Here is a 26,336-nt window from a genome sequence, read left to right as displayed (position 1 = left end):
AAACAGTCAAGAATCTAATAAGAAAGAGCAGTTGTAGCAAACACTAAAAGATGGTCACCATGCAGTTTTTTAAACATCAGAATATTGCATAGACTCCATCTCTTGCCTACTCAACTGCTAAAGGAAAATAGACTACTGATGTCTGAAAAATCTAAACACAAGAAATGTGAAAAAAAGAAGTTAACAATGACAGAAATTCTATGATGGAACATCCAGAACACTACCAGGTTTATAGATGGAAAAAGTATTCAACCACCAAGGGAAAATCTGCATCCTGAAGATGAAACTGCTAGTGAGGCAGCTTAACCAAAATCCTTTGTTCATAGGAAAGAGAGTAAGCTGTACAGAAACAATCAGACACTTTTTTTACAAGGTAAGTTGAAGTTAAAATTACAAGATGTGCAACAGAAAGTGTCACAACCAGTCCTCCTGTGGTATCTGATGGTCAACAATAACAGAGACAGACTACTAAAGTTGTCTCGCCAAACAAAGCTGTCAATAAGCAAGAATATCCAGTACAAGCAGTCCTGCTAAATTCTCTAGATTTGAAAGACTGATGGAGAAACTACTTAGACATGGTCTTCCATAGTTGCAGAGACTAAGAACTGGAAAGTTACATAATTTTATCTTTTTAATCAGTCATAACATGGTCATTATGCATAGGTATATACATTTATATCTTTTAAAAATGAGGATGAGTGTACAGCTTTCAAGGCTCACAAGGCAGTTACAAAATTCATTTCGAATACAGACCTCAGAGGTCAGACTGACTCTCTACTGAAATTAAGAAACTTGGAAAAGTACAGTTGTAGATATTAAAATCATCAATGCTGTCGTAACCTTCACGAGACAGGTTAGATTTTGACAACGGTATAACATCTGGTCAACTTCTAAAGCTTCATGGCACCTGCAACGCACCAAAACTATCTGGCAGCTCAAGCTGAACTGACCAAAACCCAAGTTTGGGTGCCAAGACCCTCAGAGTTTTCCTCCCAAGAGATAGAGGGAGCCTGAGCCCTGAAAGGAAATAAATAACTACAGCCTGGCATAAACACACCAAAAAGCAAGGAGGATGGATGGGAGAAAGTAGCTACTGCAACAATGATCACTGGAATATCTACTGTTAGGGTAAGTTTGCTTAGACAACTGTACTATGTTCATCATGTTGATCACTGCTGCAGTTGCCTTAGCTATATGGGTAGATTTAGCTTACTACAGTTTGGAGGTGGAAAGAGAAGAGTCCAGGAACCCTTAGAGAATGGTCCTTGCAAAACCTGATCTAGACCTAGACAAGGAATCAAGCTTATAATGCTTCAGTATGTACAGATGGCCAAGATGCAGCTTCTAGAATATTGCTAGAACCCACCCCTTTCCAAAAAGCCATAGATGACGGCAAGGCCCTAGTAGAGTGGGCCTTGCCTCTGCCTGAAAAATTTTAGTGGTGGGTACAACAAAAGGTAATAGTCTTGGGACAAAGTACAGTTGTGTACACTTACCATAAATGTAGACGTTCAAGTGTATTCACTGTTGCAGTCATTACATTTGGGTCATCCTGCTGGCAGGTTGCCCTCAGTCGGTCTGAATTCCAAAGTCTTGGGTCCTGCGTCAGTTGCTGTCGCCTCTTCCCTGACGTCAGGTCGTCAGGGGTATAAAAGATGCAGCCGACACCATTTTCTTCAGTTTTTCTTGCCCCAGATGTCAGGTGCCCCCCAAAAAGGTAGGCTAAAAATATGTAAATAAAACATACATGCACTAAAATAAGCTTTACCTTCATCTATAAGCAAATACACCACCTAGGTTGTATAGATGAGAGAAGTAAAGATAAGTTCCAGCAAAAGTAAGGGGGATGGCGGGTGGGTAACCTGGACTGCAACAGTGAATACACTCGAACATCTACAAGTGTACACAACTGTACTATGTTCTTCGTGTTTCACTGTTGCAGTCATTACATTTGGGTTGAGTCCCAAAACTATGGTTGGGGGGCTGGAGCTAAACAGCATTAGGAGCGGCTATGAGGCCCTGCAGAACTGCAGGTGGCAAAGCCTGCCCTGGATTTAGAGTAAAGAGGCAGATTGTAATGTTTTGTAAAGGTATGCACTGAATTCCAAGTAGCACCCTCTAAAATGTCTTTGGTTGGTACTCCCCGAGAAAGGCTGCAGGAGTGGCTGCAGCTCTGGTTGAATGTGGCCTAATGCCCTTAGGCACTGATTTGCCATGCTGTGAGCAGCAGAAACGAATGCAGTGACCTATCCACTTTGAAATAGTCTGCTTGTAGATAGCCTTTCCTTGTGATGCTGCAGCATATGCCACTAGTAATTGTTCTGTCTTTCGGAAAACTTTAGTTTTGTCCAAGTAGAATCTAAGTTGTCTGTGTACGTCCAAAGAATGCATAATTTTCTCCCCCTTGTTCTGTGGATTTGGATAAAAAGTTGGCAAATAAACAGTTTGGTTAAGGGCTACACTGGACACCACCTTTGGCATAAATGTAGGGTTTGTTCTCAGAGACCCTGTCTGGATAAAAAAATGATAAAGGGTTCCACAGCCATGAGAGCCTGTAGCTCTGAAACTTGTCTTGCAGAAGTTATTGCTAAGAGAAAAGCTGTTTTCCAAGATAAGAATTTTATATCCGCAGTAGCAGCTGGCTCAAAAGGAGGTAAGGTGAGTTTTTCCAAGACATAATTGAGGTCCCATGCAGGTATTGGCGTTCTCCTTGGAGGCCTTAAGTTTTTGGCTCCTCTGAGGTACTGCCTTAATAAAGGATGAGAAAAGAGTGGTGGCTCTATAATGTAATGAGCCGAAATGGCAGAGGCATGGATTTTAAATTGATGAAAAAGATAGGCCTTTGTCCAGCATCTCAGTTAAGTATTGCAAAATCTGAGGAATGTTTGGGACAGCTGTATCAGTTCCTTGAGCTTGGTTCAGAGCACAAAATCTCTTCCATTTCCCAGCATAGAATTTTCTAGTACTAGGCCTTCTGGCTTCTAAAATGACATCCATCACAGCTTTACTGAGAGGTGTGGCTTGTATGGCTACATTACCTGCCATGCTGCCAGGTTTAGAGTCCTGAGTTGGCTGTGCAGAATCTGATTGTTTTGCTGGGACAGTAGATGAGGTATTTGAGGCAAGGTCCAGGCTGGGCATTGGGACAAGTTCCTTAAGCTTGGATACCAGTATTGGCATGGCCAGTCTGGGGCAATCAGAATAATTTTTGGTTTCTCCTGTCTGACCTTTAGGAGTACCTTGGGGAGGAGAGGCAGTGGAGGAAAGGCATATACTGATAGGTTTGTCCAGTTGAAAGATAAGGCATCCACTTTCCAAGCTTGTCTGTGATAAGTCCTTGTGCAGAATTTTTTTAGTTGATTGTTGTGAGGGGAGGCATACAGATCTTTGTCTGGGCATCCCCATGTCTTTGTTATCATGCTGAAGACTTGTGGATCCAGGTGCCACTCGTGGGGATCCATGAGGTTTCTGCTTAGTTCGTCTGCCAGAGTATTTTCCTTTCCTGGCAGGAATTGTGTCTGCAGATGAACTTGGTAAGTCAATGCTGTGTCCCATAAAGCCATGGCTAGTCTGCAAAGGGGGTAAGAATGAGTTCCCCCCTACTTGTTTATGTACCACATGACCAAGGTGTTGTCTGTCTTTACCAGTAGTTGTCCTGGATGAAGTAGGTCCTTGAAGGCTGTCAGGGCATTTTGAACAGCTAGCATCTCTTTTTGATTTGATATGTAGATGCTTTTGGCTTGTGGACCAGGTGCCCTGAATGCCTCTTCCTGCCAAGTGTGCCCCCCAGGTACAATCTGATGCATCCGTCGTTAGGCTCTGCCTGGGGGTAGTGAGAATGGCTGTCCCTTGCTTTGGTGACAAGCCTTTGCCCACCATCGAAACTACTGTTGCAGGCAGGGGATGAGAGTAATCATTGTTTCCAGGCTGTGGCAATGTTGTGTCCACACACTTTTTAGGTACCATTGAATTTTCCTCATATGATCGTCTTGCATATGGTATTAGTAAGATGCAGGATGCCATGAAGCCCAAAGCCTGCAGATTTTTTCTTGCAGATAACTGGGCCTTTGTTGCCATTTCCTTCAAAAGAGGTAGTCAGTTGCCTTTGTTTGTCTGGAGTGAGATAAGCCATCTGGGCAGTTGTCTTTAAGCTTGCACCCAGCAATATTATCTCTTGAGAGGGTACTAGTTTTGATTTCTTTTTGTTGACTGTGTTGCCTAGGCATGTTAAAAGTCTTTTCACAAATGTCAGATGCTGTAGTAGAATGTCCTTGTTCTCTGCTTGTATGAGGCAGTCTTGTTCTCTGCTTGTATGAGGCAGTCGTCCAAGTAAGGACATATATGTATTCCTCTTTGTCTGCAGTAAGCAATTACTGGTGCCAGGCACTTTGTGAAGACCCTGGGCACAGTAGATAAGCCAAAGTGCAGTGCAGAGACTTGGTAATGCTTTGAGCCAGCCTTGAATCTGAGGTATCTTCTGCATGATTGTCTGATTGGGACATGCAGGTATGCCTCTTTTAGGCCTAAAGTCACAAGCCAAGCCTGGCTTCCCAGCATGGGCAGAAGCTGCTGCAAGGTAAACATCTTGAATTTTGGTATATCCAGGAAAGTGTTTATAATAGATAGGTCCAGTATTGGTCTCCATGCTTTGTCCTTTCTGGGTAGCAAGAACAGTCTGGAGTAAAATCCTTGTCCCTGCTCTAGCTGTGGCACTTGAATAGCCCTCATGTCCATGAGAGCTGCGACTTGTTTTTGAGCCTCTGCCCATTGATTTTTTGGCAGGTCTGGCCAACCGTTTTCCCATGGCAGGGTATGGAAGTGAAACTTGTACCCTTGTGACACTGTCTAGAACCCATTTGTCCTGGGTTATAATGTGCCAATTTTGAGAAAAAAAGTGCTAGCTTTCCCCCTAAGGGTGCTGCCAGAAGATAAGTGCTTGGTACAGGCAGGGGGAAGTCACTGGGACTGTTTCCTATATGGTTGTGATTTGTCTTCTCCACCTTTGGAGGTAGAAGCACCCCATTGCTTAGACATGTAGGAATCTTGCGGCTGTGATCTGCCTCTAGGGCATCTGGATCTGCCCCTTTGAGGTCTGTCCGAGACTGGAAAGAACAAATTCTTTGTAGGTCAGTGTCTGCTAAATCTAGGTGGCTGTACCTGTAAGAAATCCTTGACCGTTTGCATCGATTTAGCTTTGTCCTCCATTTTCTTTAACACCTCTTCTGCCTTAACACCAAACAAAGTTTCATGTTGTAATGGAGCATCTAATAATTTTGCTTTAACATGATCAGGCAGATTTTGTTCCTTTAACCAAGCATGCCTCCTAATGACAGAACCCGTAACAGCGGCCCTTGCAGGAGGCCTCCAGAGAATCAAAACCACATTGCAAAGTATGCTTTCCAACTTGTTCAGCTGCATGCAATAAATCCTGCATTTCTTTGTTTTCTGTACATTCAGAATTTACCATCATTTTCTGTTTAAGCAGTGTCATGACATTTTGCTGATATTTGAGCATATGAAAGTGGCAATTTAAGGCCCTTATAGCTAAGGTAGAAGATGTGTAAATCTTTTTTCCCCCATCTATCCAGTGCCCTAGAATCCCTGTCGGAGGGGGTAGGGTTTTTTGCAGTGGAAGCCTTGACCCCTTTGGGACCCTGAGAAATAGTTTCTGGGTCTGCAGTAGGGTTTTTGAAAAGAAATTTATGAGAGTCAGGGACCCTATAGTATCTGTCCAGCTTAACAGGAGCTGGAGGTAAGGAGTCAGGGGTCAGACTTGACTGAGAACACATCATCTACAATGTCTAACACAGTTGGAATAGCTAGAGGCCTGTGTTGAGGTAGTAAAAGGAAATCTCTGAGCCTCCTCTTAGATTCTGAAAAATCTTGGCTCTCCCAGTGGAAGTGCTCCCTCATGGCATGCAAGGTTTCCCCAAAAGAGTAGCCCTCAGGAGGAGAAGCTGAAGGAATTGATTCTTCAGCATCAATATCCTCATAGGGGGGAAGAGAATATTCCTGATCAGAAGAGGAATCAGAAGAAATGGAAACCTGATCTGAAGATTCAGTCTGTCTCTTGCCTAGGCCTCTTTATCAGGAGGGGGATGGGAACCCCTGATCAAGGTAATTAAGTCTTCGGCCATTTTGAGCATCTGTTTTTTGGGCATGGAAGCCAGCCTATGTGGCTGGTGAACTTGTTTCTTTGCCTTTAAAGGTGCTTTAGTCTGCCTTTGAAGTCGGTTTAATATACAATTGTTTAGGCCTGAATACACCCTCAGAAGCAGATGCCTGCTCAGCGGCTCCGGACCCATCTGAGGGAATAATCTCTGAGGCTCCAATACCTTGAGTTTTCAGCGGCCTGGCCGACTCCACGTGGGAGTCGGTAGCGGCCTGTGACTCTAAAGTAGCAGGCGCCAGGGGCTGCGAAAGCGCCTCACTGAGAACTGGTGAACCTTCGACTTGCTTAGGAGAAGCTTAGTCATATTGGTATGGTATAATTAAATCTTCGCCCCAAATAGCTTAATGCAAAATCGCGCTGACGCTTAATAGTGCATTGGTTAAATCTAGCACAAAACAGACAACTAGAATACAGTAAGAATGAAAGTCCTTATGAGGTATTTGCTTCCCACAAGAAATACAATTAACTTTTTCTGACATTGGTCTGGAGCAAGAAAAAAGTTTCCCCAACAGGGCACTTAGCTTTTAATGAAGACTTCGGATCTGAAACTCGAACACGAAAATCTCAGGAGTCGGACGACTGGCACTTGCGAACTGCTTCTGCTTCGGGCACCACGCGGCAAGAAAGATTGAAGAAAATGGAGTCGGCTGTATCTTTTATACCCCTGATGACCTGACGTCAGGTAAGAGGTGACAGCAACCGACGCAGGTCCCAAGACTTTGGAATTCAGGCCGACTGAGGGCAACCTGCCAGCAGGATAACCCAAATGTAATGACTGCAACAGTGAAACACGAAGAACATCCATTTTGAAATAACCTGTTTTAACAGAAGTTGTCTCTTCTTACCTTCACAAACAAATGAAGATCTGAAATATTTAGTTCTGTCGAGATAGTACTACAGTTGTCTGTAGGCAACTAATGTATGAAGTACCCTTTCTTCTTCATTTTTAGGTTCAGAAAAAAAAAAAAAACTGGGAGATGAATAGTTTGACTTAAAGTAAACTTTTGGACATGAGAGGAATTCTCAAAGAAACCCGGTTCCTGTGGAAAACGAGATGGGGTTGACTTACCATAACAGCTTACAACTCAGATACCCTTGCAGAAATCAGAGCAATCAGTAAAATTTTTCTTCATGTTAAGAACCTCAAGTCAACCAGGTTAATTGGCTCAAATGAAGAAAGCGTTTGTTACCCTAAATTAATATCTTCTGTAACACAAAATTAAGGATCCGAAGGAGGGGCTATCTGTTTTCTTTTGGAATGTGTCATCTGATGAAGGTTGTTAGTCAAGAGTAAGTCGGCCAAAAAAGTTTAGCCAAAAGCACTTTTGGCAAGAGTTGAGCATATGAAAAAGGTGTTCTATAGTTGGTGCCGGCAACATAACTAGCGCCTATTCAGGGGCTAGTTTTCTGGTTTTACAGCACTTGTGAGTTACTATCCTATAGCCTTTTTTACTTTTCTATCAAGTTTTATTTATTGGCCATTTCAGCATGTTCGACAAAGGATTCTCCTTTTTCAATGTATTCTTATGTCAAAAAGTTTTTGAAAGGGGTTTGCATAACAGACCTCCAAAAAAAAAAGGATTCATGTTGCTAGATCATCAGTAGTGCCATCGACCACAAATACAAAGAAAAAGTTTAGTCAAAAGCACTTCAGACAATAGTTCAGGATTCCCTTTTCCCCAGAGTTGTGACTCAGAGTAGGTATATTTTTTTTTTTTTGCCTAAAGCTCCTTCAGAGTCCAAGGCAAAGGAAAATAATTCTGATTTTCTGAAGGTTTAGTCCTGTTCAAGGTAGTAGCAAAACTGCCTGTATACATCCAAAGAGTGAAGGATTCTTACCCCCTGGTTCTGTGGCGTAGGGAAGAGAGTAGGCAAGTGTACAGCTTGCTTCAGGAAGTGTTAGTGACCACCTTGGGCATAAAGGAAAGATTAGTTCTGAGTGAAACGCTCTCTGGGTGGAAGATAAGAAACTGTTTCACTGCCATGAGACACTGCAACTCAGAGACCCTCCTAGCTGGTATGACAGCCAATAAAAGGACAGTTTTCCAGGTCAAGAATATTAAATCAGCAGAAACAGCTGATTCAAAGGGGGCTACGGTCAGTTTTTCTATAACAAAGATGAGACCACAAGGAGGGGAGGGCTGCTTCTTGGGAGGTCTGACATGCAGCACTCCCCTAAGGGATGGTTTCATTAGAGGGTGAAAAAATGAGGAAGAGTAGGGGACGTGGGCTGAAATGGCAGGAGTGTGCATCTTAATGGATGAAAAGGACAGGCCTTTGTCCACCAAGCCAGCCAGATGCTCCAAAAATGGCTGAACTGTTGGTTGACACAGGGTTGAGGCCTTGCTGCTGACACCACCAAAGAGAATCTTTTCCAGTTGGCAAAGTATGTTTTCCTAATTCTGGATCTTCTAGACTGAGGACATTAAGCACTTGACTACTCAGGGACTGCTTCAAGTAGAATGTTGATACAGGCAGAGAGTTTGAGAGTCTGTAGTTTGGGGTGCATGATCTTTCCCTTTGCCCGAGTCAGCAGATCCACACTCTGAGGTAACTGCCAAGGTTTGTTTTTTTTTTTTTTTTTTGGTCAAACTCAGTAGCAGAGGGGTACACCAGTGCTGCCTGGGCCAGCCTGGAGCTATCAGGATGACCCTCTGTCCTCCTTCCCTGATTTTTTAGCAGAACCCTTGGAAGGAGAGGAAATGCATAAAGAAACAGGTGGCTCCAGAGGAAGAAGACATCTGTCCTCCATGCTGTGTGAAGTTTGCTTTCGGAACAGAAAATTTTTAACTGAACATTTTTTTCAGTGGCAAAGAGGTCTATTTGAAGGGATACCCATTTCTGGACTATGCTGAGAAATGTTTCTCAATGTAGCTGCCACTTGTGGGGATCCATTAAGTGTCTGCTGAGACAGTCTGCTAGAGTGTTCTGAGCCCAGGAAGGTACTGAACCTTCAGGTGCAGCCCCACAGCATCCGCTGTCTCCCAGATCTGCACTGCTAGCCGGCAAAGAGGGGAGAGGGTGCCTCCTTGTTTATGTACCACAACTGTTGTGCTGTCTGTTTTGATAAGTAGGACCCCTGGTTTCCAGAGATCCTTGAAGGCAACCATGCCCTTCTGTACTGCCATCAATTCCTTCCAATTTATGTGCCTGTGTCTGAAATCATCTTTCCATTTGCCCTGGGACAGGAAATTTTGGAAATGGGCTCCCCAAGCTGCGTTTGATGCATCCATGGTTAAGGTTTGGCCCTGAGGGATGAACCTGAAGGGAAAACCCTGGTTCTGTGGTACATGCTTATGCCCACCATGCCAATTCTTCCTTGAAGCAGTGAATTAGGTGGATTGTAGTCTCCAGGGACAGAGTGCTGGCACCACAGATTCTTGAGATTCCACTGAAGCTTCTTCATGTGTAGCCTGGCCAAAGGGATCATTCGTATACAAGATGCCATGTAGCCTAATGCTCTGAGGCATTCCCTGGCTGAAAGGCACTGCCTCTGCATAATGGCCTGGAAGTACTGGGTTAAGCCGGAAGCTCTGCCTATGGGAAGGAAGGGCTTTTGGAGGGAGGAGTCCAGCAGAGCCCCCAGGAGAACTATCCTAGTGGAAGGGTTTGTGTTGGATTTGCTGAGGTTTATGGTGAACCCTAGGGAAGAGAGTAGGATCTGGGTGAAGGCCAGATCATTGACGAGCTTGGACTACCTTGTGATCTGAATGAGGCAGTCATCTAGCTAAGTGTAAATCTGGACGTCTCTTGTTCTGCAGAAGGTGGTTACAGGAACCAAACATTCTATGAAAACCCTGGGAGCAGTAAATAAGCCAAAAAGGGAAGTGCAGAGAATTGAAAGCAACTGCTACCTGCACTGAAGCAAAGAAGACTTCTGCAGGATTCTTCCATAAGGATGTTAATTAGGCATCTTTCCGGTCTAAGGTGACCATTAGAGCCTGAGAAGTGATCACAGGAAGAAGCTTTTGAAGAGTAAGCATTTTGAATTTTGGAACTAGAAGGAACTCATTCAGGATGGACAGATCCAGGATAGGGTGCCAAGAGCCTTCTTTCCTAGGGAGCCAGGAAAACCTGTTTCCTATCTGGTGGTCTGGTAATTGTTACACAGTGCCCTGACAGCACAGGCTGCGAATCTGAGAAATGCCCTCTGCCCTTTGCTTTTGTGGCACATCGGAATAGCCTGAGAATCTTAAAGGTTCTTTGTAAGCGAGCTTGTAGCTGTCTGAGATTACCTCTAGAACCCAATTGTCGAAGGTAATTAGGACCCAGTTTTGCTTGAACAGGGAAAGTCTTCCTCTTAATCATCCTCCTATCTTGTCTGGGGTTTGGGGAGGGGACTGGGTGTGGGATGAGTCATTACTGATCTCTGCTTAGGTCCTGTGGCCTAGAAGTCCCCAGCCTGGGTGTTCCTGAGGAACACTAACTTGCCCTCGGATTGCTGCTGCTGCCTATGAGGTCTCTGTCCTTGGGTTGTCCTCTGACTGGGTTTTGACTGGGAGGGAAAGGACCAATGCTTAGTGGGAAAATTCCTACTGAACTTGGATGGTTGGACTTGAGGTAAGTCTTTGACCATCTGCATGGATTTTGTTTTATCCTCAGTCTTTTTTTTTTTTTTAACACAACCTCAAGCCTTTGGTCCAATTATCCAGGGGTGCATCTCGCAGCTTAGATGGGACATATTCTGGTAATGTCTGTTCCCTAAATCAAGCATGCCTTCTGATGACAGAGCCAGAGATGGCAGCTCAGGCAGATGGCTCTAGGGCATTACATCAGCAATACAAGGAGTGCCTAGCTATCTGAGAACTGGAATGGCAGAGATCTTGCAATCCCTTAGAAGTGTTCTTATCCTCCAGTGAGGAAATCTTTTGCTTCATTTTTTTTCCAAACACACTGTTGGTATTGTATCATGTGAAATTGGGAAGTGAGGGCCCTCATGGCAAGGGTAGAGGAAGTGTAAATCATTTTCTCAAGCATGTCAAGGGCCCTGCTTTCATAGTAGGTAATGGGTTTTTAGAAGCACTACCTCTAACTCCTTTGGGGCCTGGGGTTACAACCTCTGGGTCAGCAGGGGATTTCTTAAAAAGGAATTTTATGACAGTCCAGTACCCTGTAAAACTTGTCAGGTTTACAAGGGGCTGGGGGAAGAGAGTCTGGCTTGAGAGACTATTCCATGAAGACATCTTCTACCACTTCTAAAACTGGAGGAACAGCCAAGGGTTTGTGTTGTGAGAGATGGAAGGAACTCCCTAACCCTCTTTTTAGACTGGGGGTATTCTTGTGCCTGCCACTGGAAAAATTCTGTCATGGCATGCAGGTAATATCCTCAGGAGAATAAGCAGAAGGTAGCTCCTCTTCTGACTCAGAATCATCAAAGGCGGTAATGAAGAGTTCATCTTCAAGGACACAGAGTCCTCCTGATCAAAGTCTTCATCAGAATCATGGGATTCTGACAAGATCTGACATAGGGGTCCTTCTTCCTGGTGAAGAAGCAGGGGGGGGGGGGAGGTTGCCTGCCTCTGACTAGAGAAATAAGGTCCTCTGCCAACCTGACCAAATCCTGCTGATAACCTGTGGAAAGGAAGCTGGTAGGCCTAGGCACAGTACCTAAGGTTGAGCTCTTTTTAGGTGTAGCTTTTGCCTTGGGCATGTGCACATCCACTACTCTGAGGACAGTTTCTTTTAAATAAATAACAGATGCTGGTGGATGCCCTGAATGGACATTGTCGGCTGAGAATCATTCATCAGAACCCAAAGTCTGCTTAGTGACACCGGACCCAAGAGATGAATTGGATGCCAATGCCTGAGTTGAAGTTCTGGGACCTGATGGCATGTTGAACTCCAAAAGGTTCTTGACAGAGGCCTGCACCACCACCACCTCACTCACAGAAGGGGGCTGTGAAGGCACCTCTCCTTCCTCTGCAATAATAAGCCTTGGGAGACTGACAGAGGAAGAAAGGTTGCCATCCAAACCCTAAGTTTGGGTCTTTCTTCCTTCTTTCACTTAGGCAGCTCAACCTCGGGACAACCAATGGATGCCATCACACGATAGGAAGCTGACTTGCATATTTAGACTATAAGGAGTACGGCTGAAATCTTGTCTAAGTATTGAAAAGGGGGCACAGACAGCAATTTGAGATGATGTGGCTTAGACTTAAACAAGCGATACACACAACATTAAAGTCTCTGTTTGGGATTTGTTTACCACAATGGAGACTGTTAACTATCTGACATGAGTCACAAGGAAGAGAGTTCCCCAATGAGGTACTTAGCTTTAGAAGACTTTCTCCCTCTGGTGAGGACCGAGTGATGTACTCATAACTGCTGCAGGATCTGACAGCAAGAAAGACTGATGTCATGGCATCGGCTGACTCCCTTTATAACCAACCGCCCTGATGTCAGGGGTAGGGGGGTTGGGTGTCCACCAACCCAAGGAGGAGGGAGGTTTGTTTACTCTGGTAGTCGGGCTGACCTAGGGCTTCCAAAGCAGGAAATCTCACAAGTCAAGACTGCAACAGTGAAGCACAAAGAACATCAGTGGATGCCTGCAGAGTGAGAAGGTGCTATGAAGTTATATCCCAAGATAACATAGCTAGTCTGCAGAGGGGGTACATCCTAGTTCCTCCTTGCTTGTTGAAGTACCACATGACTGTGATACTGTCTGCAACAAAATGAAGATGTCCCAGGGACCAAAGTTAATTCAGAAAGTTGAGTATCTTGATCAAGGCAAGCATCATCTTGATATTTATGTGCTTGCTTCTGTCCTTAGTGTCCCACACACCTTGCACTTTTATCACTCATGAAACTGCTGCTTCCCAAGCAAAGTCCATGGTGTCTGTAGTAACTGTTTTGGAGCAGGGAAGAAGGGGAGACCTGGATTTAGGGATATCTGTTACCTCCACCAAACGGACTTCCCGTCTGGAAAAAAAACAGTACTGGGATCTGAAAAGACAAGGGGTATTTGGTGCTGGGACCAGAGAGACTTTAGAGACTACTGCATCTTTTTCATGGGGAGATTTGCCAGAGCTATCATGAGAATCAAATGTCATTAATCCCAAAATCCTGAAGTATTCCCGTGAGGTGACCAAAGTCTGAGTGGAAAACCCTGGAAATAAATCTAGACATAGATCTACTTTTTTCAGTGAAAGAAAAGTCTTTTAAACTGTGGTGTCTAGCTGACATCCCAGAAAGACAATCCTATGTGAAGGAGTCAAGAAAGACTACTGAATGTTCTCTTGGAATCCCAGCTTGTACAAGAACTCTCTCACTAGACAGAGAGAGAAAGATTCCTGACACTTTGAAAAAGACCCTGCAAAGACAAGCAAGTAATCTAAATATGGAAAATGTGGATACCATGTGGTCTGCCATGAGCTGGACACTAAATATTGGTGCAGTGGATACTACAGAGGGTAAGACAGAGAAATTAATGTGATCCAGACACACACAACCTTAAGAAATGCTGAAGTCTGGATGAATAGGAATAAAATAAGCAGCTTTTAAAGCTAATGTTACCCGTTCTGCCTCATTCAAGTTTCCTTGTAAAACGTTGTGAAGTAACGAAATTTTGAATTTGAGCACTATGATAAACAGGTTTAGGAAAAATCCAACACTGGTCTCCAGGCAAACAACCTTGAATAAAACATATTTCCCACCTGAAAAGGGGAAATGGTTCCATCACTCCCTGGGACAACATCTGATGAAGAACAGATGGAAACAAAAGAACATGGTCTGGAGGATGAGGAATTACCCCCTGGAAAGGAGGAATTTCCTGTAATTGCCATCTGTAACCTTGATGAATGATTTTCAAAATCCATTTGTCTAAAATGATCTGTTGCCAAAGAGAAAAGTGAAGAGTCAGACTTTCTCGATGAAAAAAAAAGGCTTCCAGGGTGGGAGGGGGGAATAGACTCAATCATTCTGACTTACAGGACTGTACTAGATTTGGGGAGTTTCCAGAACTCTTATTGGAAAGCCCTTGGTACATCATCTTACATGTCCATTTACCTTATTTTGTTGAGATTTGTTCTTACCAAAACTGGATGAGGAGTGACAGAATCCCTTGGCAAAGTTGGAAAAGGAAGGCTGAAAAACCTTAGAGATTCCTGAATAAGCTTACTCCTTTCATTGCACTTTTAGATTACCTCTGCAGCAGAGAAGCCAAAAACTAAACCTCTATCTAAACAGAATTTAGAATCTCATTTTTATCTGGGAGGTCCTGAGAATGTAGCCATGTAAACCTCCTCAAAACAGTACCAGTGGCCACAGCCCTGGAAGTAGTATCAGCAGAGTCGCATACAATGACAATAAGTGCTGACTTGAACAAAGGAAGAAATTAAACTGTTTAAAAGCAGATTTTTCCTCATAAAAAGAAATGCCAGATAGAACATTCCTCATACTTTCATAATTAATCAGAACAAAGCTCAACTAATAATGAGCATGACGATTCAAAAATTTGAAAATCAAAGTTGCAGAAGCATGCATTTTTCCCCATACTTATAAACAATCTTCCCATCCTTATCTGAAACAGTAGGATTGGAATTAAGTGTTTAGCAACACAGGGATTAACTAAAGCTACAGCTGCTGGCTCAGGTTTTGTAAGAATGTATAAAAACTTGAGACTGAGGAACTTTATACAACCTGAGTTTTAGGGGCAAATGTCCGACTATCAGGAAAATTGCAGGCAGTAAATACACCTCTTCCAAAGTTAAAAGAACTGGACAAATGGGTGCAGGCTCTGGAAATTCCTCCTGTAAAAGCTCATAGTATTTTCCGAGGGACTGCAAAACCCCAGTGTTTCCCACTGCAAATACTGGCACTTTCTACAAACAGTCTCAGAGAAAGTCAGAAACTGAGCTCTCCAGAGTCTGAATCGGGAACCTGAGGAGAAACTCATGCATGCACCCCCTCATCCTCCTGTCCAGATTCAGAATTTTGAATCTGTGCCTAAAAGAGGTACCCCCTCTTTCTTTTGCCAGGAACAACTGTACAAGGATGAATAGCCTGAAACCCTGAGCCAGACCAAACTTTTAAACTACTGCTAAGGAAATCTGAGGCAGAGAAGACACATGGATAGTTTCGGGTTTCTTTTTGACAGGAAACACGAGACCAGCAGTGTTATTAATGGCAACAACAGCTTCCCCAGGGATGGGCACAACATTCTGGCAAAAAAGGGACACCTTCCCTGTTTTGTCTTCTAGGACCTACAAGAGTGGCTCCCTCCCCTTGCCCACTGAAGCCACAGAAGATGTGGCTAACCCCTGTTCCACAGTGGTTGTAGGTGCTACAGCAGAGGGTTCCGGGGTGAAAGGTGAGTGGTACGAGGTACAATTAACGGCCATATCACAGTCATCTTCCTGTGGGGGAGGCAAATTGCTAACCTGCTGTGATGACAATGGTTGTTTGCTTAACTTTCCCTTTTTGGGACTGGAATGAGCACAGACCATGGGACTGGCATATCGTTTCATGCTCAAGCTGAAAATTGTGTCTCTTTCCCAGGGAAAAGAGGCAGAAAATGTCAGTAAAAGTCACTTTTTTCAGACAAATACAAGAAAAAGCAGTGTAAAACACATTGCCACTCTCCTAAGTAAAATAAATACATTTCCCCACAGAAAAAATGTTTTTCAGTTACTTTAAACAACTTTTAAACTGACAGGATAAAAGAGCACTCCTGTTTAAAAGTAGAGTACTGTCTCATGACAATCCATTAAAACTCACATTTCTAGCTTTAAAATAACTTTCCTGAAAAGAAAAGTATTAATAATAAACAAAAACCATTGAATGGGAGAAAACCCAAATGCCCAGGCAAGGAAAATCACAAGCTATTTGTCGATCCTCAAAAACCTCAGAGGAGTGTACTCTTAGGTGGCAATAAAGCTCTGAAGGGCTTGGAGCCCAGATTGGTCTCTTAGCTCAGTTCCAGATACCAGATGGTTTGGGTGGGTGGATGGTGCCTTGAAGCTTTGGAAGATGGCTAGTTGTTATATCCTTGGCAGGTTATAACCCATATAGCCATGACTACTGCACCAGTGATCAATATGATGAATCTCTCAGATTGCAGTCTCATAAATGGATAAAAACACTAAATATACATTTGAAGAGTATTATTGAACATTAAAATTATCTTACTTGTTTTACAGAAGCAAGCCCCCCCCCCCCAAAACTCACATATACCAACTCTGAAGTCAGCATACTTTGGAGAAAAGGGAATATTCTGAGAAGTGGCAATCAGACTTTGTAGAGGGAAGTTCAGATTTTTTGATCATTTGATTTACACATTTTAGGACTCTGCAATCAGTCCTGACATTTTAAATGGTTAGCAGTCAGACCATAATCTCCTGTATACATTTTAGTTAAGAATTTTAACTGACTTAACAGGCTGAACCTCAACAAATTTGCACAAGTATTTTTTTCACATTACGCAGGAAAGGGTTAGCATAATAGTTAAGGTCTTTACTTTATATATACAAGTTACAGAGTTTGATTCTGACCTTCAGTTACTGGCTAAGCTTGTAACAGCCTGAAGACTGAGCCTCTAATATTTATTTTAGACTTGTGCTATGGCGCTTGCCTTAAGTGCTGTGTTCTGTAGATAGCTAGGTTGGGGTCTTTATCTCACTGTGGGCAACTTGTGTGTGTATGTTCATTCTACTATCAGTCTTGAGACAATTTCCTAGATATTCCCTTTCTCTTTTCCATATTAGGAAGCACTACTACAACTACAGAGCACTGATACTTACCTCCAATGGCAATGTAACGGAAGAACAGCCAGCCACTGATCAAGGGCTCCTTGGGATTCCGGGGTGGTTTATCCATTATGTCAAGATCAGGAGGGTTGAATCCTAGGGCAGTGGCTGGCAAACCATCTGTTACCAAGTTCACCCACAGCAGCTGAACAGGAATGAGAGCTTCAGGTAATCCCAATATTGCAGTCATGAAGATACTGTAACATCAATTGAGAAAAGATGAGGATTAAAACAATGATCAGGTCAAAAGTACAAATATTTCTCCATTTATAAAGTACTATCAGAATATGCCCCTACTTGCATCACAATGTACAATAATCCTTAACTTGTGTCATTAACACATCTACACCATTGCGATTATACCATGTCTAAACTCTTGGCTTCTACATCAATCTGTATGATAAATATATAGCAAAGGCTTACATTTTTATTTCCAGCAAATGCTCCTACTTCATCAGTTAGACGGGGAGGTGGAATCAAGAGTCTGCAATCACTTTCTAGATAAAATACTTTAATCGTGTCCAAATAATGCTGTACAGGGATCTCTGATAATGAGCCTTTTCACCCTGTGAAACATCACTGTGTTTTAATTTACTCCTACAACAGCCAAGAAGATCTTAACTCTGTCTAATCTCTCTAGTAAGGAGTAAAGATTTAAAATGTATAAAAATGTATTTTCAGTGCTCTTTTGGTCCTGACGTTGTCCCCAAATATCAAATCTCAACTCCAATGACCTATCATTCCCTGCTTACTGTCATCTGAGAATACCAAACAGGGTAGGTTATCCTGTACGCGAGTCAGGTCATTGTTTCTTACACTGCTAAACCCTCAGAGTATAGGCTGGAAGGAATACTGCAATGCCTGCCACATGTAGGTGACTGCATGTACACACCTACACACACACACTACTTAGAACCAGATAGTGCTACTCTCCTTCACAGGTTTCTAGCAACATTCATCACATTCTTGCAAGAAGCATAATCTATATTCTGACATGTGTCTAGTACAGTGAGATATGTGCCATCTAAAACTGCTGGATTGGCAACTCAGTACTGATGCCTCACTCCCACATCTACTTGCCCACTTCTGGCTACCAGATCAACTGTACCAGAGTTATCTGGGAATTTAGCATTAGCTCTCTCTCTCATATAGCCAGCTGCGTTACCCCCCCAAACTCAATGACGGCTACAAATAATAATTTAAAACATTCACCATATTTTATAGAGTTTCCAGTGTAACCTCTGCACCCTTTGCTAACACACCTTTTTAACTACAATTTTAAGTCTGTCTTCATGGAAATGAGGTCTGCAGCTCTCTAAACATGTCCTCTGCATCTTACGTTTTATAGTGGGACAGCATCTCCTTTTATCAGTCAGTTTCACAAATACCCATGCAAGACTCACCATGTTATGCCCAACAAATTCTCGCAGTGCCTTGACTGCTTTGCTACCTTTAGACAGTCTGACATAACTATGGTATCAGCTTGTGTGTGCCAAATGCATGAATCTGCAATGTGTTAAGTAACAGGTTCTTGATAACGATGTCACCTAAGTATTCACCATCTCATTTGTACTCCTTACAAATTGCGACTATGTTTTCACACTAGCTTATTACTGATGCTATAATCTGAACACAGCATGACTGAAGTAGATACAAGAGACAATACAGTTGCATAAGGAAACTTAACAGCAGATATTCGAAAAGAGCACTGCTGCAGCTGCAAAAGCTTACATGACACGTCCTGCCATGGACCAGATCAGCTGGCTAGCATCCATAGCTTTAGGGTACTTTCCATGTACACTAATCACTGCAACACTCAAGGAGAGGAAGACAAATTTGTGGCTAGAGAACCAAAGTTTCAGAACTTTCTTGCTACAGAACAAGGAAGCTATAGCCCTGACAGATATGTTCTAGGAAGAAAGGGAAGCCACACACTGGCAACAAGTAAGAAAGAAAACAGGGGTGGAGGGAGAGTACATCTACTGTTATATTAGGGTTACTTATACAGCTGTAATATTGTTGCAGTAGCCTAAACTACATAGGACAAATACCAGAGCGAAGAAGAAGGTAGGGTCCCAGCAGCTCCTAAAGAACAGTCTTAGCAAAGCCTGCCATGATCTAGAAAAAGGAACTGATTTGCAGTGCTTTGTAAAGGTATGCACAAATACACAAGTAGATGCCTATTCCTAGAGTCCACCCCTTTAGAAAGAGCCACAGAAGTAGCCACTGCCCTATTACAGTGCACCATGATTTTGCTTGAGCGGTCTTGTTAAAGTGAAAATTTAAAAAAGCAATAAAATGAACAGCCATTTAGAATTCCCTAACAAGAACAGTCTCTTAAATTTACCTTTGGATGGTTTTAACAGCTAAGCAACCCTGAATAATGACGTTCTTGACATTTTACTATCTGGAGTTGTCTGAGGATATCCAGTGTGTGTAAAATTATTTTCACCTTTACTCTGTGGTTCAGGAAAGAAAACAGATTAATTTTGTGGCTCAATGCCACATCTGAAAAGCCTTGGGCCTAAAGGAAGAATTTTCAAAAATACCTCATCTTTGTGAAAAAGGTGATGGGGGTGACTCACCATAAGAGTCTGTAACCCAAGATACTTTTCTTGCAGAAGTCAAAGCAAATAACACCATCTTCCATGGAAAGAATGTCCTCATGAGCTGGTTCAAAAACAAACTATGCAAGATTTCCCCAGTACAAAATTAAGATCCAGAAAACTATCCAATTACCTTTACAGGTGGCTAGACATGCAAAATCCCTTTCAAAACCCATTTCAGTTGAGACATGGGGGGGTCCACAGACAGACAAGTAAGGTGGCCTTGACATGAATCTTGTCAAAGCAGTGAGAAAGGCCACAGGATAACTCACAAATACTGCAGAACCAAAGGAGTTTGAGCCTCAGAGAGGTCCTGGCTCTTTGTTTGTCACTAGCGAGAAAATCTTTTTCATGTGCCCATATAGGATTTTCTAGTGGCAGGTTTCTTTGCCAGCTTTAATACCTGCAGCACATCAGAAAAAAATGTGCCTAAAAGGTATTACAATTCTACCATCAAGGCAATCACTTGAAGAAGGTTGGGGTGTATCAAACAATCCTTGTCTGTGCAAAGTATATTTATTCTGCACGAAAACTTGTGGTAATTGCCCCTGGCTAATTTCAAAAGGGAGAACTGCTGTTGCTCATTTCCAAAAGGGAAAGGGTGGAAAAACAGATTCATCATTCAAAGCCTGTACAGAAGCAGTCCTGCAGCAGAATACTTTTTTACTCTTGTGGCTGGGGGACAAACAGATCTACTTGAGCTCACCTCAGATGGAAAAATACTTGGAAGAACCCCCATGTACATTTCCACTTGTGAGGGTCTGTTCTGGTCTATGCACTGAGTGAATGTAGGTAGCCAGAAGGAACATACTGTGCTGAGACTTAGATCGTGGGCTACTATAGCTATTCTGCAAATGGGGTAAGACTTGGTTACTCCCAATTTGTTAATATACCACATCCATGTAGTACAGTCTGTGATTACCAGCAGAGGGCCTTGAGTCCAGTGATGATTAAGAGGCTTGAAAGCATGTATTAGAGCCTTTTTTAATAAAGTATTTATATCACTTAAATTTGTTTTATTTGTTTCACAGGTCCTGGAATTTCACTCCACAGGACAGACATCCCAAAGTAAGGTATAATAATGGATCTAAAGTGATTTGATGAACAACTGAATTTTCCCTTTCTGAAGCCTGGCCACAAGAATCATGAGAAAGCAGAGGCCATGAAAACTGGAACTGTGAAAAATCCATGACAGAAGCTAGAGTATTGGTCAGTACATCTCTGCAACAGCTCCTTGTATCATTCTACTATGTGCTGTGGAAGGAAAGCCATAATGAGAAATGTATGCAGTATGTGTCCTACAATATTCTTAACTTATGAAAAGATTCTGCAAAATTAAGGCAGTCCTTTGAGTATCGAAAAAAATGTGAATGCCCTGCAATGCAGAATGGCTACTACAGGTACCAGGCATTTATAAATCCTGCTGGAAATGTTGACAATTCAAGGGGCAATGCAGACACTGAAAAATGTGAACTAAATACAGAAATGCAGAAATGTGTTTGAATTTTTAAGAAAGGGAAAAGAAAAATCTGACAGATGTCCATAATTCCTTCTTTCTTTGGCACCAAAAATATTCTTGAATAAAATCCTTTCTTCTGGGCGGCAGCTTCTATAACCCTTTCATAAGCATTTGATATAGGATAAAGGGAAAAGTACAGTTTTGTACCTACCATAAATGTACATGTTCGAGTGTTCACACTGCTGCAGTCATTACACTTGGGTTATCCTGCCGTCAGGCAGTCCCGCAGTCGGCCAGAGTTCCAAAGTCTTGGTCCGGCGTCGGTTGCTGTCGCTTCTTCCCTGATGTCAGTGCCCCAGGGGTATATAAGATGCATCCAACGCCATTTTCTTCAGTTTTTCTTGCCCCAGATGTCAGGTGCCCCCAAGTAGGTAGGGGATACATATTGCTACTAAAAAATACACACATAAAATAAAAACAATACCTTCAGATACAAGCAAATACACCACAAAGGTTGTATAGGATAGAAAGACATAGATAAGTCCAGCTAGTTCAGAGGGGATGGAGGGAGGGTAACCTGGACTGCAGCAGTGTGAACACTCGAACATCTACATTTATGGTAGGTACAAAACTGTACTATGTTCATCGTGTTAAAGTGCTGCAGTCATTACACTTGGATAGAATCCCAAAGCTAAGGTTGGGTAGCTGGTCTATAAAGCGTTAGGATTGGCTATTAGCCCCTGCAGAACTGCAGTGGCAAATCCTGCTCAGGATTTAGAGTAAAGAGGCAAGTGGTAATGCTTGGTAAAGGTGTGCACTGAACTCAAGTTGAAGCCTCCAAAATTTCCTTGGTAGGTACTCCTCTGAGGAAGGCTGTTGAAGTGGCTGTTGCCCTGGTGGAATGTGGCCTAATGTTATTAGGGACTGATTTTCCATGCTGTGTGTAGTAGTAACAAATACACTGTCCTATCCATTTAGATATAGTCTGCTTTGAGATAGCCTTGCCCTGTGATCCTGCAGCATATGCTACAAACAGTTGCTCAGTTTTCCTGAAAGCTTTTGTTTTGTCCAAGTAGAAGTGTAGCTGCCTGTGTATGCCCAAAGAGTGCAGAAGTTTCTCCCCTTTATTCTGGGGGTTTGTATAAAAAGTTGGCAAATGGATGTTTTGGTTAAGAGCCACACTAGATACCACCTTTGGCATAAAGGTAGGGTTTGTCCTTAAAGAAACCCTGTCCTGATGGGAAATTATAAATGGTTCCACTGCCATTAATGCCTGTAGCTCTCAGACTCTTCGTGCTGAAGTTACTGCCACTAGCAGAGCTGTTTTCCATGACAAAAATTTTTGATCGGCTGTATTGGCTGGCTCAAAAGGTGGCAGGGTCAGTTTTTCCAAAACGAAATTGACGTCCCAAGTTGGTGTTGGTGCTCTCCGGGGCGGTCTTATGTTTTTAGCCTCTCTGAGGTACTGCTTTAGCAAGGGATGAGAGAATAAAGGAGGACCCGTGTTGTAATGTGCTGAAATGGCAGAGGCATGGATCTTAATTGATGAGAAGGACAGGCCTATGTCCAGCATCTCAGTTAAGTATTGTAAAATCTGAGGAATGCTTGGGACAAGAGGGTCAAGGCTTTGAGCCTGGTTCTAGGTGCAGAATCGCTTTCATTTTTCTGAGTAAACTTTCCTGGTGCTAGGCCTCCTGGCCTCCAAAATTACATCCATAACAGCTGTAGAGAGAGGCGTTGCCTGTTTGACTAATGAATCTGCCATGTTTAGGGTTTTGAGCTGACCGTGCAGGATCTGATTGTTTTGTTGAGTCAGAAGGTGTGGAATTTGAGGCAAAATCCATGGTGGGGCTTGAGCGGAGTTCTTTAAGATTGGGCACCAGTGCTGGCATGGCCAAGTCTGGAGCAATCAGGATCATCTGTGGTTTTTCTTGTCTGGCTTTTAGGAGTACTTTTGAAAGGAGAGGCAGTGGTGGGAAGGCATAATTTTAGGCTTTTCCAGCTGAATGAGAGAGAATCCACTTTCCATGCTTGTGTGTGATAAGTCCTTGTGCAGAATTTTTGTAGTTGGCCATACAGTGGGGAGGCAAAAAGATCTATGTCTGGGCATCCCCATTTTTGCGTTACCATGCTGAAGATTTGTGTATTCAATTTCCATCCGTGAGGGTCCATGATATTTCTGCTTAGATAGTCTGCCAGAGTATTTTTCTTTCCTGGCAGGAATTGTACTTGCAGATGAACTTGATACGTTAGAGCTGTGTTACACAAGGTCATGGCTTGCCTGCATAGGGGATAAGAAAGAGTGCCCCCTTGCTTGTTTATGCACCACATTACTGTGGTGTTGTCTGTCTTTAATAATAATTGTCCTGGATGCAGAAGGTCCTTGAAAGCTGTTAGGGCATTTTGAACAGCCAACATCTCTTTCTGATTGATGTGAAGATGCATCTGGTCTGTGGTCTACTTGCCCTGAATGCATTTTCCTGCCATGTGTGCTCCCCAGGTGTAATCCGAAGCATCTGTTGTTAAGAGTCTGCCTGGCTGTGGGGTAGGGTAAATGGCTGACCCTTGTTTAGGTGACATGCCTGTGCCCACCATTGAAACTCCTGTTGTAGGCAGGGAATCATTGGTATTACTGCTTCTAAACTGTGAGAGTGTTGAGTCCAAACACTTTTTAGGTACCATTGTAACTTCCTCATATACTGTCTGGCATATGGTATTAGTAGTATGCAGAATGCCATGAATCCCAAGGCCTGCAGAATTTTTCTTGCAGGGAGATGGGACTTTTTTGCCAGTAATTGAAAATATTGAGTTAACTGAATTTGTTTGCCTGGCATGAGACAAGCCAACTGGGCCATTGTATGTAAGCTGGCACCCAGGAATATAATCTGTTGTGAGGGCAATAGTTTTGACTTCTTTTCGTTTACTGTGTACCCTAGAGAAATTAGCAACCTTTTTACAATGCCAGATGCTGTAGAAGAATGTCCTTTGTCTCTGCTTGAATGAGGCAGTCGTCCAGTTATGGATATATTTGAATTCCTTTTTGTCTGCAAAATGCAATTACTGGTGCCAGGCACTTTGTAAAGACTCTGGGCGCAGTAGATAAGCCAAAGGGCAGTGCAGAGAATTGGTAGTGTATTGTACCAGCTTTGAATCTGAGGTATCTTCTGCAACTTTGTCTGATAGGGACATGCAGGTATGCCTCTTTGAGGTCCAGAGTAACAAGCCAAGCCTTCTTGCCCAGCATGGGTAGAAGCTGCTGTAATGTCAACATTTTGAATTTCGGAATATCCAGGCAAGTATTTAGAATTGAAAGGTCTAGTATGGGCCTCCAGGCTTTGTCCTTTCTGGGGACCAGGAAGAGTCTTGAGTAAAATCCTTGTCCTTGTTCCTGTTGTGGTACTTTTTGAATGGCTCTCATGTCCATGAGGGCTGTAATTTGTTTTTGTGCCTCTGCCCATTGATTCTGTGGCAGGTCTTTTAGCCTTGGTAAAGTATGAAATTGGAACTTGTAACCTTGAGACACAATATTCAGAACCCATTTGTCTTGGGTGATTGTTTGCCAGTTTTGAAAAAAAAGTGCTAGTTTTCCCCCCAAGGGGGCTGCCAAAAGGGAAGTGCTTGGCATACGAAGGAGGAAGTCATTGGGACTGTTTCCTGTAAAGTTGAGACTTGTCCTCACCTCCTTTTGGGGTTGAGGTGCCCCACTGTCATTGTCTGTTAGAGCCTTGGGGTTGAGATCTGCCTCCTGGGTGTCTGTATCTGCCTCTCTGTGGCCTGTCTGACACTGGAAAGGACCAATTCTTTGTTGGCCAATTTCTGCTAAATCGAGGTGGCTGAACCTGTAAGAAATCCTTGACTGTTTGCATAGATTTAGCCTTATCCTCCATTTTCTTTAACACCTCTATTGCCTTAACACCAAGCAAGGTATCATGCTGTAAAGGAGCATCCAATAATTTTGCCTTAACATGATCAGGTAAACTCTGTTCTTTTAACCAGGCATGTCTTTGAATCACAGAACCTGTAACTGCGGCTCTTCAAGAGGCCTCTAAAGAATCAAAACCACATTGCAGAGTATGTTTCCCCACCTGTTCAACTCCACGCAATAAATCCTGCATTTCTTTATAGTCAGGAGCTTCTGAGCTTGCAAACATTTTCTGTTTTAACTGAGCCATTAAATATTGTTGGTACTTAAGCATGTAAAACTGGCAATTTAAAGCCCTTACTGCTAAAGTTGCAGAAGTGTAAACGTTCTTCCCCCATGTATCCAAAGATCTGGAATCTCTGTCAGAGGGTAGTGGATTTTTTGCAAGGGAAGCCTTAATCCCCTTTGGACCCTGGGAAATAGTTTCTGGATCAGCAGAAGGGTTTTTATAAAGAAACTTGTGAGAGTCAGAAACTCTATAATACCTATCTGGCTTGGCTGGTGCAGGTGGCAAAGAATCAGGAGATGAGCTGGATTCAGAGAACACATCATCCACAATATCTAGCACAGGCGAATAGCCAGGGGTCTGTGCTGAGGCAATAAAAGGAAATCCCTGAGCCTTTTCTTGGATTCTGAATAATCCTGACTTTCCCAATGGACATGCTCCCTCATGGTATGTAAGGTTTCCCCAAAAGAATAATCCTCCGGAAGAGAGGCTGAAGGGATAGATTCGTCAGCATCAGAGTCCTCATAGGGGGGTAGAGAGTATGAGGAATCAGAGGAAATGGAAACCTGATCAGAGGAATCATAGTCTGTATCCTGCCTAGGCCTTTTCTCAGGAAGGGGATGGGAACCCCTTTTCTCAGGAGGGGGATGGGAACCCCTGATTAGAGTAATGAGGTCTTCGGCCATTTTAAGCATCTGTTTCTTAGGCATGGAGGACTGTCCAGGAGAATGCTGTACTTGCTTCTTTGTCTTTAATTGTACTTTTGTCTTGGCTGTTGCTTTAATGGTAAGTTGTGAAGGTCTGAAAACACCCTCAGAAGCCGATGCCTGCTCAGCGGCTCCAGACCCATCTGAGGGATTAGTTTCCGTAGGCCCAATACCTTGAGTTTTCAGAGGCCTAGTTGTCTCCATGTGGAAGTCGGAGGCGGCCTGTGGCTCTGAGGTAGCAGTTGTCAGGGGCTGCGAAAGCACCTCACTGAGAACCGGCGACTGGCCTAGAAGAGATTTCTTTGTCGGTTTTGGACCTCAGATGCCTGTCTTTATCCTTGTCTTTGCATTTTTTTCGGAATTGCGGTCGTCGGTTGATCCGACGGCATAGTATAAGTGAACCTTCGGCTGAAGTAGTGCAAAGCAAAATCAAAACGTCTTTTTATAGTGCGTTTGTTAAATCTAGCACAAAACCGACAACTAGTGACATCGTGATCAGGGC

General features: G+C 43.1%; 1 protein-coding gene across 1 annotated transcript in view; it reads right to left on the bottom strand.

The window, feature by feature from the left end:
• Window positions 1-26,336, bottom strand: part of ATP2A3 (ATPase sarcoplasmic/endoplasmic reticulum Ca2+ transporting 3) — a 1,260,930-nt gene that overhangs the window by 144,562 nt on the left and 1,090,032 nt on the right. Inside the window, exon 16 of the mRNA XM_044082905.1 lies at window positions 16,909-17,111. Within this exon, the coding sequence (XP_043938840.1) occupies window positions 16,909-17,111 (203 nt within the window). The remainder of the gene's footprint in view (window positions 1-16,908; window positions 17,112-26,336) is intronic.

Source organism: Protopterus annectens, chromosome 9.part0 (assembly GCF_019279795.1).
Source record: "Protopterus annectens isolate FY-2018-M chromosome 9.part0, PAN1.0, whole genome shotgun sequence".
Taxonomy (NCBI): Eukaryota; Metazoa; Chordata; order Ceratodontiformes; family Protopteridae; genus Protopterus; species Protopterus annectens.
Note: the sequence above shows the minus strand (reverse complement) of the source record. Positions and strands in the feature narration are given on the sequence as shown.